The sequence below is a fragment of the Girardinichthys multiradiatus genome, chromosome 1 (genome assembly GCF_021462225.1).
Source record: "Girardinichthys multiradiatus isolate DD_20200921_A chromosome 1, DD_fGirMul_XY1, whole genome shotgun sequence".
NCBI classification, from domain to species: domain Eukaryota; kingdom Metazoa; phylum Chordata; class Actinopteri; order Cyprinodontiformes; family Goodeidae; genus Girardinichthys; species Girardinichthys multiradiatus.
In genome coordinates, this window is record NC_061794.1 from 39,108,110 (window position 1) to 39,120,960 (window position 12,851).

The 12,851-nt window shown below is 40.4% G+C and overlaps 1 protein-coding gene across 1 annotated transcript; it reads right to left on the reverse strand.

Moving 5' to 3' along the window:
- Positions 1 to 2,285: 2,285 nt before the first annotated feature.
- Positions 2,286 to 12,680, reverse strand: tuba5 (tubulin alpha 5). The gene is made up of 5 exons (XM_047374633.1): positions 12,545 to 12,680; positions 11,103 to 11,328; positions 9,227 to 9,375; positions 4,178 to 4,858; positions 2,286 to 3,261 (listed from the first exon to the last, which is right to left on the reverse strand). The coding sequence occupies exons 1-5, from the start codon at positions 12,545 to 12,547 to the stop codon at positions 2,974 to 2,976; spliced, it is 1,347 nt and encodes a 448-aa protein (XP_047230589.1). The 5' UTR covers positions 12,548 to 12,680; the 3' UTR covers positions 2,286 to 2,973.
- Positions 12,681 to 12,851: the final 171 nt, after the last annotated feature.

Below are 12,851 nucleotides of genomic sequence, written 5' to 3' on the forward strand. Positions count from 1 at the left end.
ACTTTAAGCAATATTTTAATCTTAAATGTCATGTGTGCATTAGCTGTAAGCAGAAAACCATCATAATTAACAAAAGTTTAGGTTTGAAAACATCAGTCTGTGTGATTAATTAGTGATGTTAGCTCTATCCATCTTCACATCAACTCTGACCAGCTTCCCTGCCCCTGCCACAGAAAAGCATACCCACATCCTGATGTTACCACCACCATGTTCCACTGTTGGAATGGTGTTTTCAGGTTTTTGCGCAGTTATTTTTTCCTCACACATAGCATGATATTCAGCATTTGACTCATCTGATTAGACTATCTTTTTCCGTATGTTTGTTGAGTCCCCTGCATGGTTTGTGGGAAACTGCTAATTCATTACTAAAAGAACAAAAATTGAAAAATAAAAGTAGAATAAGACACAATCAACACATTTATAAATAAATGAATAAACATCTTCAGTAGTAAGACTCTTTCTACCATTCACATTTGCTCCAATAATTAGAGAAAAACATTGCCTTGCTTTGTTGATTACGTTGCAGATCAAAATAAGACAAAGATAGATGATAATATACATTCAACAAACATTAATTTATTTATTAAGTAAGATATGTGTGTATAAGTCGCATCTAAATGAGTCAGTAATAACAAAATGTTTTTTATTCTAAACCAGCCCAGTGGATTTATTACTAAGTAATAAAAATGTGTTTAAAGGCAGTAATACAATTTTATTTTCTGTGTTCTTCACATGAAAACCTCCACTCTAGGTTCAACGTGGCTTTACTTTCACTTTATTAAAACGTGTACATCCTTTAACTGTGTTCATATAACCTCGGCATTTTAGATATTTTTACACATTTGTATTTCATTTTACTTGGACACAAATTAAAAGGTGGATTATTTCTTGTGTACTGCTAATTTTCGCCATTACATGATCAGCCAACCAGGCGACGCCTTTTCGTGAGTGTAAAATCTGTCATAAACCAGCAGATGTAACGACTCCTAACTTTTTCTCCACTTCATCAACAACCTCAGCCTAACAGCTGGTGACAACATACAGTAATGCCGCATCGAGCACCAAAGACAGGTCATTAAAACATATGGAGCAGTATAAATATGTCATTAAAAAAAGATGTTTTATGTTTATATTCACGCGGATGGATCTGAGCAGGTGACACCTCAGAGGGTGCCGGGACTCGTTGTTTAAATAGCCAGAGTGAGAAGTTTGATTGGTTGTTCCTCTCCGACGGTTTCAAAACATCTACTTCTGAACAGAAGAACAACCGCAGACATGTTTTCAGTCGCAAAGCTGTCGGGTTGGTTTAAACACATTAAATAATTAAATAATCATAAACGGCACTTCCCATAGTTTCAGAGGAGTTTGTTTTGAGTATTTTACTTGATTCTATTTTTAGAAAGCTGAGAATCATGTTTAAAACTCACCAAACTGAATTAATCTCTCTTGTGACCTTCGAAACATATCAGGGGAGTCAGTTCTTTGGTTTCTGGCTGTCTCTTCATGTTCTTTCAGACTGACTCCATTATGTTCAGGTCACAGCTCACCATCTGCCGCTGCTCATTGTTGTACTTGTTGATAGTTCTCCTTTGAAAAATTGTATAAAGTTACTCTCTTACTTGTCAGGAGTCGCCTCCATCTCACCACAACTCCAGTATACACCTCTGCATGTCCTCCTCCACTAAATCAAATGTGGTAGCTCCACATTCAGCATTCTTTGTCCAGTGTTCTCTGCACATGTCTAAACCACCCCTGACTGGCATCTTTAATTTTGCCTTCAAACCTTCTGTCTTTCTGTTAGTGCCACCATCTCCAAAGCAAACATGGCAGTCGATCTCACCACTATTTAAATTAAAGATGCTGTCCTTCTGCCATGAATCAACCCTGACAAATATCTACATGATCCACTCCATCCTGCATGCCTCCCTTTCTTCGTTTTGAATGGTTGACCCCCAGGTGATTAAACGTATCCATCTCAACACAAAATCAAAGGTGGGCCAGTTTGCTTCTTCTAACAATGCCTTTTTAACATGGGTGTCCAAAGTTTAGCACGGGGGGGCTACTTGTGGCCCTCGAATTGGTTTGCTAACTAATATGGTTGATGCTGATACTTGAAATAATTGTTAGGTTGAATTTTTACTGATCTTAGGCCTTTCAAAAAAGATACAAATTAAAATCTTCTTAAGATGGAAAATGTAAGGTACAAAACAAATGGTTCATCTTTTACCAACCGTGTTTTCTGCTTTTAATTTAATGTGATAGTAAATAGGACCACAATCATCCAGTGACTTTTACTGAAAAGTAGTTTGGCACAGCCATTTATTATTGCCTTAATAAAGCAAGAGTGAAGCATATCCTGTTTATCTCGCCAAAAATACACACCTGCATAATAAAAAAAACATATAATAAGATAATCAGCCCCAACAATTTAGGACATCGTATGTTGTTTTTTTCCACTTTTTTTTTTTTTTTTACAGGGCGAACCTGTGAGAATCTTTTTATTATTCAGATCTACAATTTTGGATTACAGATTCTTTTTTCTACAGAAATCAGTCTTTGTTTTTTCAATAAAATATTGAGCAATTCGTTTATTTTGAGCAGGTAAATATTAAAAACTCTATAAAATAGTTTCTGCAATTTAAATAAAAAAACAATCAAAAACTTTCAACTGGCCCCATAGCAAAACGTTTGAACCCCTTTTGTTTTTTTTTACTTTTTTTGCAGCACCAGTGGCCTTTTCTTTTGTTATTTTTTTCTTCTCCAAATATTTCTCCAAATAAGTAGAAAGGTCAGTGTTCATGAAAAAAATGGCAAAACAAATTTAATTTCAGTTAATTTCAAAATACAATTCAAGTCTGGTTTAACTTTTTGCCTTTTGAAACAACAGGCTGGGGGGAAAAAAGCATTACAAGGCTCCAATACTGTCCTTTTAGCACCAACTTGGTAAATATTAAGAAAAATCTAAATTATTTTTCAGATTTCCTCATCTTCAGAGTCGGAGCTCATTCGACCCAGCTCCTCGTAATCCTTTTCCAAACAGGCCAGGTCCTCTCTGGCCTCTGCAAACTCCCCCTCCTCCATGCCTTCGCCCACGTACCAGTGGACGAACGCTCGCTTGGCGTACATGAGGTCGAACTTGTGGTCGAGACGGGACCAGGCCTCAGCGATCGCGGTGGTGTTGCTCAGCATGCACACAGCCCTCTGGACACTGGCCAGGTCTCCGCCGGGCACTGCAGTGGGAGGCTGGTAATTAATGCCAACCTGTTGAGAGGAAGATAATATTTAGAAGGGATTTGATGTATCTAAAGCCACATTTTTTATGTTTATAGCGCTGACAGGTTCCTCTATGTTTCATTTAAAAGATCCAGAATTGTCCAGAATGAAGTTCTCAAAGTTTCCAGTTCTTCATGTTCATTTCGAAAATGAAGACACTAAAGTTCACTATCAGATTTGTGGCAGATATCTCTACAGTGGGCAGGTTTTAAAAGAAGAAAAGACATGAGGGAGGAAGAGCGGTAGGAGTCAATGAGGAAAGGAAGGACACATCAAAGCAAGGAAGTGAAGTGGGTCAAAAGGAATGAAAGAAAGGATGCAAGGATGGAAATATGGAATCATACAAGAAAGGACAAAAAAACAGAAGGACACATGGATGGTAGGACACACCGAAGGAAGGAAAGACACAAGGAAGGAAAGGAGGTAGGACAAGGATGGAAGCAAAGAATGGAAGGAAGAATGACCCAAACCATTGATGGAAGTAGGACACAACAAGGAAGGAACAATACAAAGAAGGAACAGAGGGAGGACACAAGGATAAAATGACAGAAGTAACAAAAGAAACAAGACATGAAAAGGGTGGGGCACAAGGAAGAAAGAAAGAAAATAATGACCACCAGGCAAGGAGGAAGGAAGCGCACAGGAAAGGAAGGAAGAAAGTAGGACATGAGAAGAGAATTAAAGAAAGGACACAAGGACATAGAAAATAAGGGCACAAGCAAGGACAAATGAAAGAAGAAAGGAGAGATGGAAAACTGTGAGTTAGGAAGGATAGAAAAGGAAGGACTGAAGGAAGAACAGAGCGAGATAATTGGACAGGGCACTAAGTCGGGAAAGAAACATACATTTTCCAGATTTATGCAGACATGAAACACTGAATTCAAACTCTATGTGTGGTAAGAACCTTAAAGCCAGTGGGGCACCAGTTAACAAACTGGATGGAGCGTCTGGTCTTTATATTAGCTATGGCAGTGTTTACATCCTTTGGGACAACATCTCCTCTGTACAGCATGCAGCAAGCCATGTACTTGCCGCGACGAGGATCACACTTGACCATCTGATTGGTCGGCTCAAAGCAAGAGGTGGTGATCTCTGCCACGGTCAGCTGCTCGTGGTACGCCTTCTCGGCTGAGATGATGGGCGAATAGGTAACCAGTGGGAAGTGGACACGTGGAAATGGGACCAGGTTGGTCTGGAACTCTGTCAGATCGACATTGAGGGCACCATCGAAGCGAAGCGAGGCGGTGATTGAGGAAACAATCTGACCGATCAACCTGTTGAGGTTTATATAACCAGGGGTCTTGATGTTCATGTTGCGGCGGCAGATGTCGTAGATGGCCTCGTTGTCCACCATGAAGGCACAGTCAGAGTGCTCCAAGGTGGTGTGGGTGGTCAGGATGGCGTTGTAGGGCTCCACCACTGCAGTGGACACCTGCGGAGCCGGGTAGACGGCAAACTCCAACTTGGATTTCTTGCCGTAGTCCAATGAGAGACGCTCCATTAGGAGGGAAGTGAAGCCGGAGCCAGTGCCTCCTCCGAAGCTGTGAAAGACGAGGAAGCCCTGCAGGCCTGTGCACTGATCTGTCTGAAAGAAAGATGCAGCAGGGTCAGTGGAGGAAAATGGTACAGTCAATCTGTCATGAGTAGCAGTAGGTAAAATGACAAAAATACAGTGCCTGGCAAAAGTTTTCATATCACTTGTAATTTTTCACATCTTGTCTTGTTAAAAACACAAATTGAAGTCCTAAATATCGTTAAGAATCTGTGGCAGCACTTGAAAACTGCTTTTAAAGAAGCATCCATCCATTCTGAATGAGCTATTTTACAAAGAAGAATGGGCAAAGATTTTAATCTCTAGATGTGTACAGTTGGTAGATACAGGAGTTCGCTTCGTTCATCCTGGTCGGTGTTTACATCCCGCCGCAAGCTAACGTGCAGGTCGCACAGCGCATGCTCGCCGACCAGATACTGAGTGTGGAGCGGACCAACCCGGACTCCTTAGTAATCGTCGTTGGTGACTTTAACAAAGGTAATCTGACCCACAAACTCCCCAAATATAGACAGTTTATTAAATGTCCGACCAGAGAGGACAACATTCTGGATCACTGTTACACCACCATCAGAGACGCTTATCACGCCGTCCCACGTGCTGCACTGGGCCAATCCGATCACATCATGGTCCACCTGATTCCTGCATACAGGCAGAAACTAAAGCTCTGCAAACCTGTTGTGAGGACAACAAGGAAGTGGAGCAGTGAGGCTGTGGAGAATCTCCAGGCGTGTTTAGGCTGTACAGACTGGGATGTGTTCAGGACTACTACCAGCAGTCTGGACGAGTACACAGAGGCTGTGACTTCCTACATCAGCTTCTGTGAGGACAGCTGTGTACCATCACGCACCAGGGTGAGTTACAACAACGACAAACCCTGGTTCACAGCTAAACTCAGAAGGTTAAGACTGGATAAGGAAGAGGCCTTCAGGAGTGGGGACAAAGACATATACAGAGAGGCCAAGTACAAGTTTGACAAGGCAGTGAAAGAGGCCAAACGACTGTACTCTGAGAAGCTCCAAAACCAGTTCTCAGCCAACGACTCTGCGTCTGTCTGGAAAGGGCTCAAGCAAATCACCAACTACAAGCCGAAAGCCCCCCACTCCATCAACGACCGACGCCTCGCCAACGACCTGAACGAGTTCTACTGCCGCTTTGAAAGACAAAGGGACAGTCCTGCAACCATCCCCCACGACACCCCCCAACAGCTGCAGCCACAATCCACCACCCCCATCTCTCCAACCTCAAGAGGGGCCTTGGCACCTCCAACCCCCACCCTGAAGTTCCCCCCCACCAGCCCCCTACCCACGCCGAGGACGGCTCTTTCCATCCAGGAGAGGGACGTAAACAAACTCTCACCAGCCAGCCTGAAGCACTGCGCTGATCAGCTGTCTCCAGTCTTCACAGACATTTTTAACACCTCACTGGAGACATGTCATGTGCCAGCCTGCCTCAAGTCCTCCACCATCGTCCCTGTTCCCAAGAAGCCAAGGACCACAGGGCTTAATGACTTCAGACCCGTCGCCCTGACCTCTGTGGTGATGAAGTCCTTTGAGCGCCTTGTGCTCTCACACCTAAAAGACATCACCAACCCCCTCCTGGACCCCCTGCAGTTTGCCTACAGAGCCAACAGGTCTGTAGATGATGCAGTCAACCTAGCCCTTCACTTCATCCTCCGGCACCTGGACTCCACAGGAACCTATGCCAGGATCCTGTTTGTGGATTTCAGCTCTGCCTTCAACACCATCGTCCCAGCTCTGCTCCAGGAGAAGCTCTCCCAGCTGAGTGTGCCCGACTCCACCTGCAGGTGGATCACTGACTTCCTGTCTGACAGGAAGCAGCGCGTGAGGCTGGGGAAGCACGTCTCTGACTCCCTGACCATCAGCACCGGTTCCCCCCAAGGCTGTGTTCTCTCTCCTCTGCTCTTCTCCCTGTACACCAACAGCTGCACCTCCAGTCACCAGTCTGTCAAGCTTCTGAAGTTTGCGGACGACACCACCCTGATCGGACTCATCTCTGATGGTGACGAGTCCGCGTACAGATGGGAGGTGGACCATCTGTTGGACTGGTGCAGCCAGAACAACCTTGAGCTCAACGCTCTAAAGACAGTGGAGATGGTTGTGGACTTCAGGCAGAACCCAGCCCCACCTGCCCCCATCACCCTCTGTGACTCCACAATTGACACTGTGGAATCTTTCCGTTTCCTGGGAACCATCATCTCCCAGGATCTCAAGTGGGAGCCAAACATCAGCTCCCTCATCAAGAAAGCCCAGCAGAGGATGTTCTTCCTGCGGCAGCTGAAGAAATTCAACCTGCCAAAGACTATGATGGTGCACTTCTACACAGCCATCATTGAGTCCATCCTCACCTCCTCCATCACCATCTGGTACGCCGCTGCTACAGCCAAGGATAAGGGCAGGCTGCAGCGTGTCATTCGGTCTGCTGAGAAGGTGATTGGCTGCAGTCTACTGTCGCTCCAGGAACTGTACACCTCCAGGACCCTGAAGCGGGCAGGGAAGATTCTGGCTGATCCCTCCCACCCCGGTCACAGACTCTTTGAGACTCTCCCCTCTGCTGACAGGACACCTGTAACCTGCAACTCTATGCGTTACATTAACGCTCAGCTTGGACTCCTGCTTTACTTGCACAATGATCATCTGCACTGTTGTATTGCTCTATACTTTCACTCACTTAAAACTGTGCACATATATTTATATTATATTGTAGATATGTTTATACTGTTTAATTTGTATTGTATTGCACCGACTACGCCAAAACAAATTCCTTGTATGTCCAAAAACGTACTTGGCAATAAAGCTTTTCTGATTCTGATTCTGATAAAGCTGTAACCACAGGGAAAGGTGGTTTTAAAAAACGATTTGACTCGCAGCCGGCGCACAACACAAATGCACCCAACACTTCTTAGGTTTTTATGTGTCAAAACCTTGAAAGACCATGCATAATTTTCTCCCACTTTATAATTATGCATTGTTTTTGTTGGTCTGTCACATAAAATCCCTGCAAAACGCATCGAAGTTTGTAGATTTACAGTGAAAAACTCAACATATCAACTCTTTTACAATAAGAAGCTTCTGAATCAAACCGTCTCAAACTGTATTTGTTTTGGCATCTAAATGTTTATTGGGTTTTTTTATTATATAAAATCAAATATTAATCAAACATAAACCAAACTTATGTTAAAAATAATTTTTTCTAAATTTTCAATAAACCACAAAGTAATTTTACTGTGGCCTGTTGCTATCAAATAAATGTTGAAAAAAAGCTGCATCAACTTTAACTAAGACTCATTTAAAAGAATAATAAGATGGACAAAAATTGAAGAAAGAAAACAGTTTGATTTTCATCAGTTTGCTCTAAGTTTAGCAAACTAAAGGTGGTGCTAGAGAGCAAAATTTAGCAGTATGCTGAAAACTGAGCAAATCTCTATGCAGAAGACGACCTTGAGATGCAGAGAAAGGTCATGTGAAAGAATAATTAGTAGGTTTTCATTTAAGTTTTTGTGTTTGAGTCAAACATGTTCAGACCTCATGGAAAACCTTTTACCTTAAATAATCAGATATATGCAGTTCAATAGTCTGCCACAGACCATAGTATCAGAGCCAGACATGAATGAGTCTCAGCAAGTTCAGCTTTATTAAAAATGTCAACAAGGTGATCTTTGGTGTTTTGGCTGTTTAAGATTACGGTTACAATACGGTACAGTTTCTCACATTTGGCCACGTGTAGGTGAATTTAGTTACATGCACTTTGCTTAAATTTTAAACAAAGCATAAAAATCAGTTTTTTGGTAAGATTTTCAGTTTTATTAAAAAGGTGCAACAATCAGTGTTTTAATGGTTAATAAAAAAACTGACTAAAGGCTTCTTGGATTTAATGAGCCATTCCTTCTGTGTCTAAAACCCTTTTATTTATTTAGTTTTTAAGAATCTGTCGTCAGTGTAAAATAATTTGCTCCAGTTAGGACTTATTCTGCTTTTCAAGTTTGTCTCAATCAATGGTGGCCCTAATGCCAAAACAAGCACTGGAAACGGTTGTTTTGCGTTTTAATAAACAGGATAAAGTGTAATAACTTTGTATTTTAAACTAAAAGGTGATCAAATCTGGTCTAGATTCTTTAAAAAAAAAAGAGTGAACTGGTCCTTTAATTTAGCATACAATAAAAATCTACAAATCAGACACTAACTTTAGGGTCTTAAGGCTTATTAATAGCTACATATATAGCTATAGCATCTATATTTTGTTTACTATTGTTAGTCAACAACAACACGGGAGGATCACTACCCCCTAGTGCTCATGCCACTCCCCGATAGAATGGCACCCAGGGCACAGAGCCGTATGGGCTATTTAAAAACCTCCAGCACTCTTATAAACGTGATTACAAACCATTTTCCGAACCCGCTCCATGACACGATCGATGATCTCTTTCCCGACGGTGTAATGGCCTCGAGCGTAGTTGTTGGCTGCATCCTCCTTTCCAGAGATCAGCTGCTCAGGGTGGAAGAGCTCTCTGTACTTTCCGACTCTCACTTCATCTGGAGAGAAAAGTTAAATTCAGATCAGACAGAATCTAACTGGGTGTCTGGCTTCGTTTCTTATCTCAGATGAGTTAAATTTAGTTGAATTTCTTAAAGATACATCGAGCAACAAGCCTGTTGCTCCCAATCAGCCTTTATGGAGTTGACTATTAGACAGAGAGATTATAAAACGGTAGTTTTAAAAAGGTAGCATTACTTTGTATCCTAGTACTACTGTGAGAAATGAGAGTGGCCCTTTACAACACATGCAGAAAAAAAAAGTTTTTATGAAAGTTATTTCTTCACACAAGACAAATATTAATCTGGTTATAAAATAGTTGCAGCCAGAAAAGTTATGGGAAACACCCAGTAAGACGTTTGAACTCCTCAAAACCAGGGTTTGTTCAAACCTACACGACTCATTACAGTGCTCCTAATCCATCTATAGGTTTCCAGGACGATTATCATGTATTTTTTAGATAAAAGTGTAGAAATAATCCAGTCTTTACCAAGTTCTAAAATTATTTAAATCTAACCTCAATTGTACAAAAACAGACTCCACCACGAAGCCATTTTAGAAAAAAACACGATGACGCAAACTGGGAAAAATAAATAAAACCACTGAATTTAAAGGGGCTGTACTTTTACTTTACCATCACTCCAGAGGCTGAGCTTCCATTCAGCTATTCTGTAATAAATCTGCAGTAAAGTTTTCCTTAATTCTACTAGTCCCCTACAGTACAGTTAAGTTTTCACTGCTCACAATCATAAAGTCTGGTTTCCTCCTTTTGTATTCTGGCTCTGAATTGTTCATGGTGTTATTTATATTTAATTAATCTCAAGTTATTTTAGGGTGTCATTGCAAAACCTATAAAGCACACTCACTACTATTCTGTGTATTTCTTATTCTTCTGATTTTATCAGTATTTTCTGACTATCTACTCCTCACACAGGGTTGGACATTTTTATTTTTTACTGCCAAAAATACATTAAAAAAGTTGCTTAATTGGGAATCAAATGCTATGACTATTGGTATCAATACATTGTCATGATTCAACTAAAAACTCCTACAGAGAAAGCTGAAAAATAATCCCTCTAACTTGTAAAAACATTTTGGCAGAATGAATGAAAACACAGCCCTCATTGGACCTCCATGGTCCTTATATTTACCAGCAGAAACATAATTTAAAGGATAAACGGGTCACATATTTGAGGTTTATAAGCCTAAAATTAATATTTAAAAATTTATTTTATAGCTTAGTTTAAAATTAAATATTGCACGACAGAATCTAAACTACTCACAGACCTTTTTATCACATGTAGGATGAAGATATCCAAATGAACTTTCATTCAGATCGACTTTCAGCCCGTTGAGGTACAACCAGAGAAACTCATTTATTTTAACAAGAACATAAAGTCAACATAGGAATCTCTCAAGACGGTCTGTAGCAAAGAACTGAACCTACAGATGAGAAGGCACGATTAAAAGGGCACAAAGAATGAGCAAGGGCAAGAATTTCTTGTGATAACAGGGAGCCCCCATAGGCCCCCATATCTCAGATTTCTTACAAGGAGTTGCTGCTGCAGCACAAAAAAGAAACTTGAGCTGAACCAGCAGGAGTCACAGCTGGTGACAAAATGATCTTTGTTTCATTGTTTTTAGGTTTAATTCTCACTTAATAACCTTCAACCTTCATCTTTCAGGTATCCAAGGCACTAATGAGCTGTGTTACAGAGCTGCTCACCGATTACCGTGGGCTCCAGGTCTATGAAGAGTGCCCTGGGAACGTGACGGCCAAAACTCCCAGTGTTGAAGAAAGTGTTGAACGGATCTTCACGGGAATTTGGAGCCACAGGGCCCTCCAGGAAAACGCCATCCGGACCGACGCCGTGCTCGAGGCAGAAGAGCTCCCAGCATGCATTTCCAGTCTGAACACCTGCCTGGCCCACATGGATGGAGATGCACTCTCTCTGTGGAGGGAATGTAATGAAGATGGATGTTTCCAATAGTAAAAAACAGAAAATAAGACAAATCAGTCAAATCCAACTAAGTTTAAAGAATGAAGGCAGAACAGGGCAACAACATGCTGAAAACATTCCTTTTTTCACATCAGTTCTCCTCGAAATGTTGGTCATCCATAAGTAAGAACTGCTTCATAAGCACCTGAAGACGTCTAATATATAAAAGAAATAAACCCATGTGGAGTACCGGGGAAATGAAAATACCAGATATTAGATTAAAGTAAAGAAAGGTACAATAATAACTGTAAAATCTTACAACCGAAAAAATAATTTTATACAAACAGTTTGATTTAAAGTAAACAGTTCGATAATATATTGCAGAGTATATTAGAAAATGTTACATATTTTTCTTGTTTTTATAATAAAAAACAAAATAAAATATTTAAAAATCTAATTTTCTAAATTGTTTTATTTGTGTTTTATTCTTGGATTCAATTAAATAACCAAACAAAGCTTTATTCAAGGTTTTGCTCAAAGACAAAAGTAGAAATGTAAGATCAATCACTACTGTTTATTAGAATTTGTTAATATATATATATATATATAATTTCATTAATTAAATCCTTTAATTTCTTCTTCATTTCCTTAATGTTTTTAAAAAAAAGTCTTACATGGACTCTATTTATGGTTAATTTATGAACATTTAGAAACAAATAGTTATTTATAATGATACAAATAAACTACATTCAGTAATTTGGAGTGACTGTAATCTGACAAGACAAGACGAGCTTATTCCAGCGGTTTCTTGTTGCATTTTGTAAGCAATTCCAGCAATCTTGTTTCAACTTGTTGAGAATTTGATCTCGTCTCTCATGCAGGGAAAACATCCCATTAGATGATTTTTCACTGTTGAGTGATGTGTAAGATAAACATGAAGACTGAAGAGGATGAGAACGCACAGTAGATCTCTTCTGAAACACATCCACAAGTGAATCATGGGCTGTAATTGTAGTTTTTGCTTACCAAAAATAATAAATACTATTTCTATTAAACATATATGTCATTAACACAGAAGCACAAAGTTTTTTTAAGTGCAGTCTTGGAGATGCTTTGTTGATAGGTTAAAATATGACATATTCACACAGTGGTAAGGTAATTTAGTAAAAGTAAAATAAGAGTGATGCACTAAAAAAAAAACAACTAAATATCCTAAACATTATCTTACCATGTTGATCCAGAGGGTGAAAGAAAGATATTTTGCAGACAGTGTAACGTCCTGGGACACGTCTCAGGCGACTTAGCGCAGTGTTCGCTCTTTATATACGCCCTCTGCGCTGCGTTCGTCCGTTGGTGCTGATTAGAGGCTTCAGGAGGAGGGAGCTAATGGATGGAGGGAGGGAAGAATGGTAACTTTCCTTTCACATTATTCCAGTTCTCACCCAAAGTGCTGTTTTGGTCATGTTAAAGGCTTGTTGTCACTTGCAGACGTTAAGAAAAATATGCAGAACTTAGCTTTTTTTTAAGATTCGGGG

What these genes read in the sequence shown, in the direction of transcription:
- tuba5 (XM_047374633.1), bottom strand. An exon ending in CCTGGAGCCCACGGTAATCG is followed by an intron (nt 9,376 to 11,102) that starts GTGAGCAGCTCT and finishes TTTTCTCTCCAG; the next exon opens with ATGAAGTGAGAGTCGGAAAG. An exon ending in GGTGCCCCACTGGCTTTAAG is followed by an intron (nt 3,262 to 4,177) that starts GTTCTTACCACA and finishes TCCTCTCAACAG; the next exon opens with GTTGGCATTAATTACCAGCC.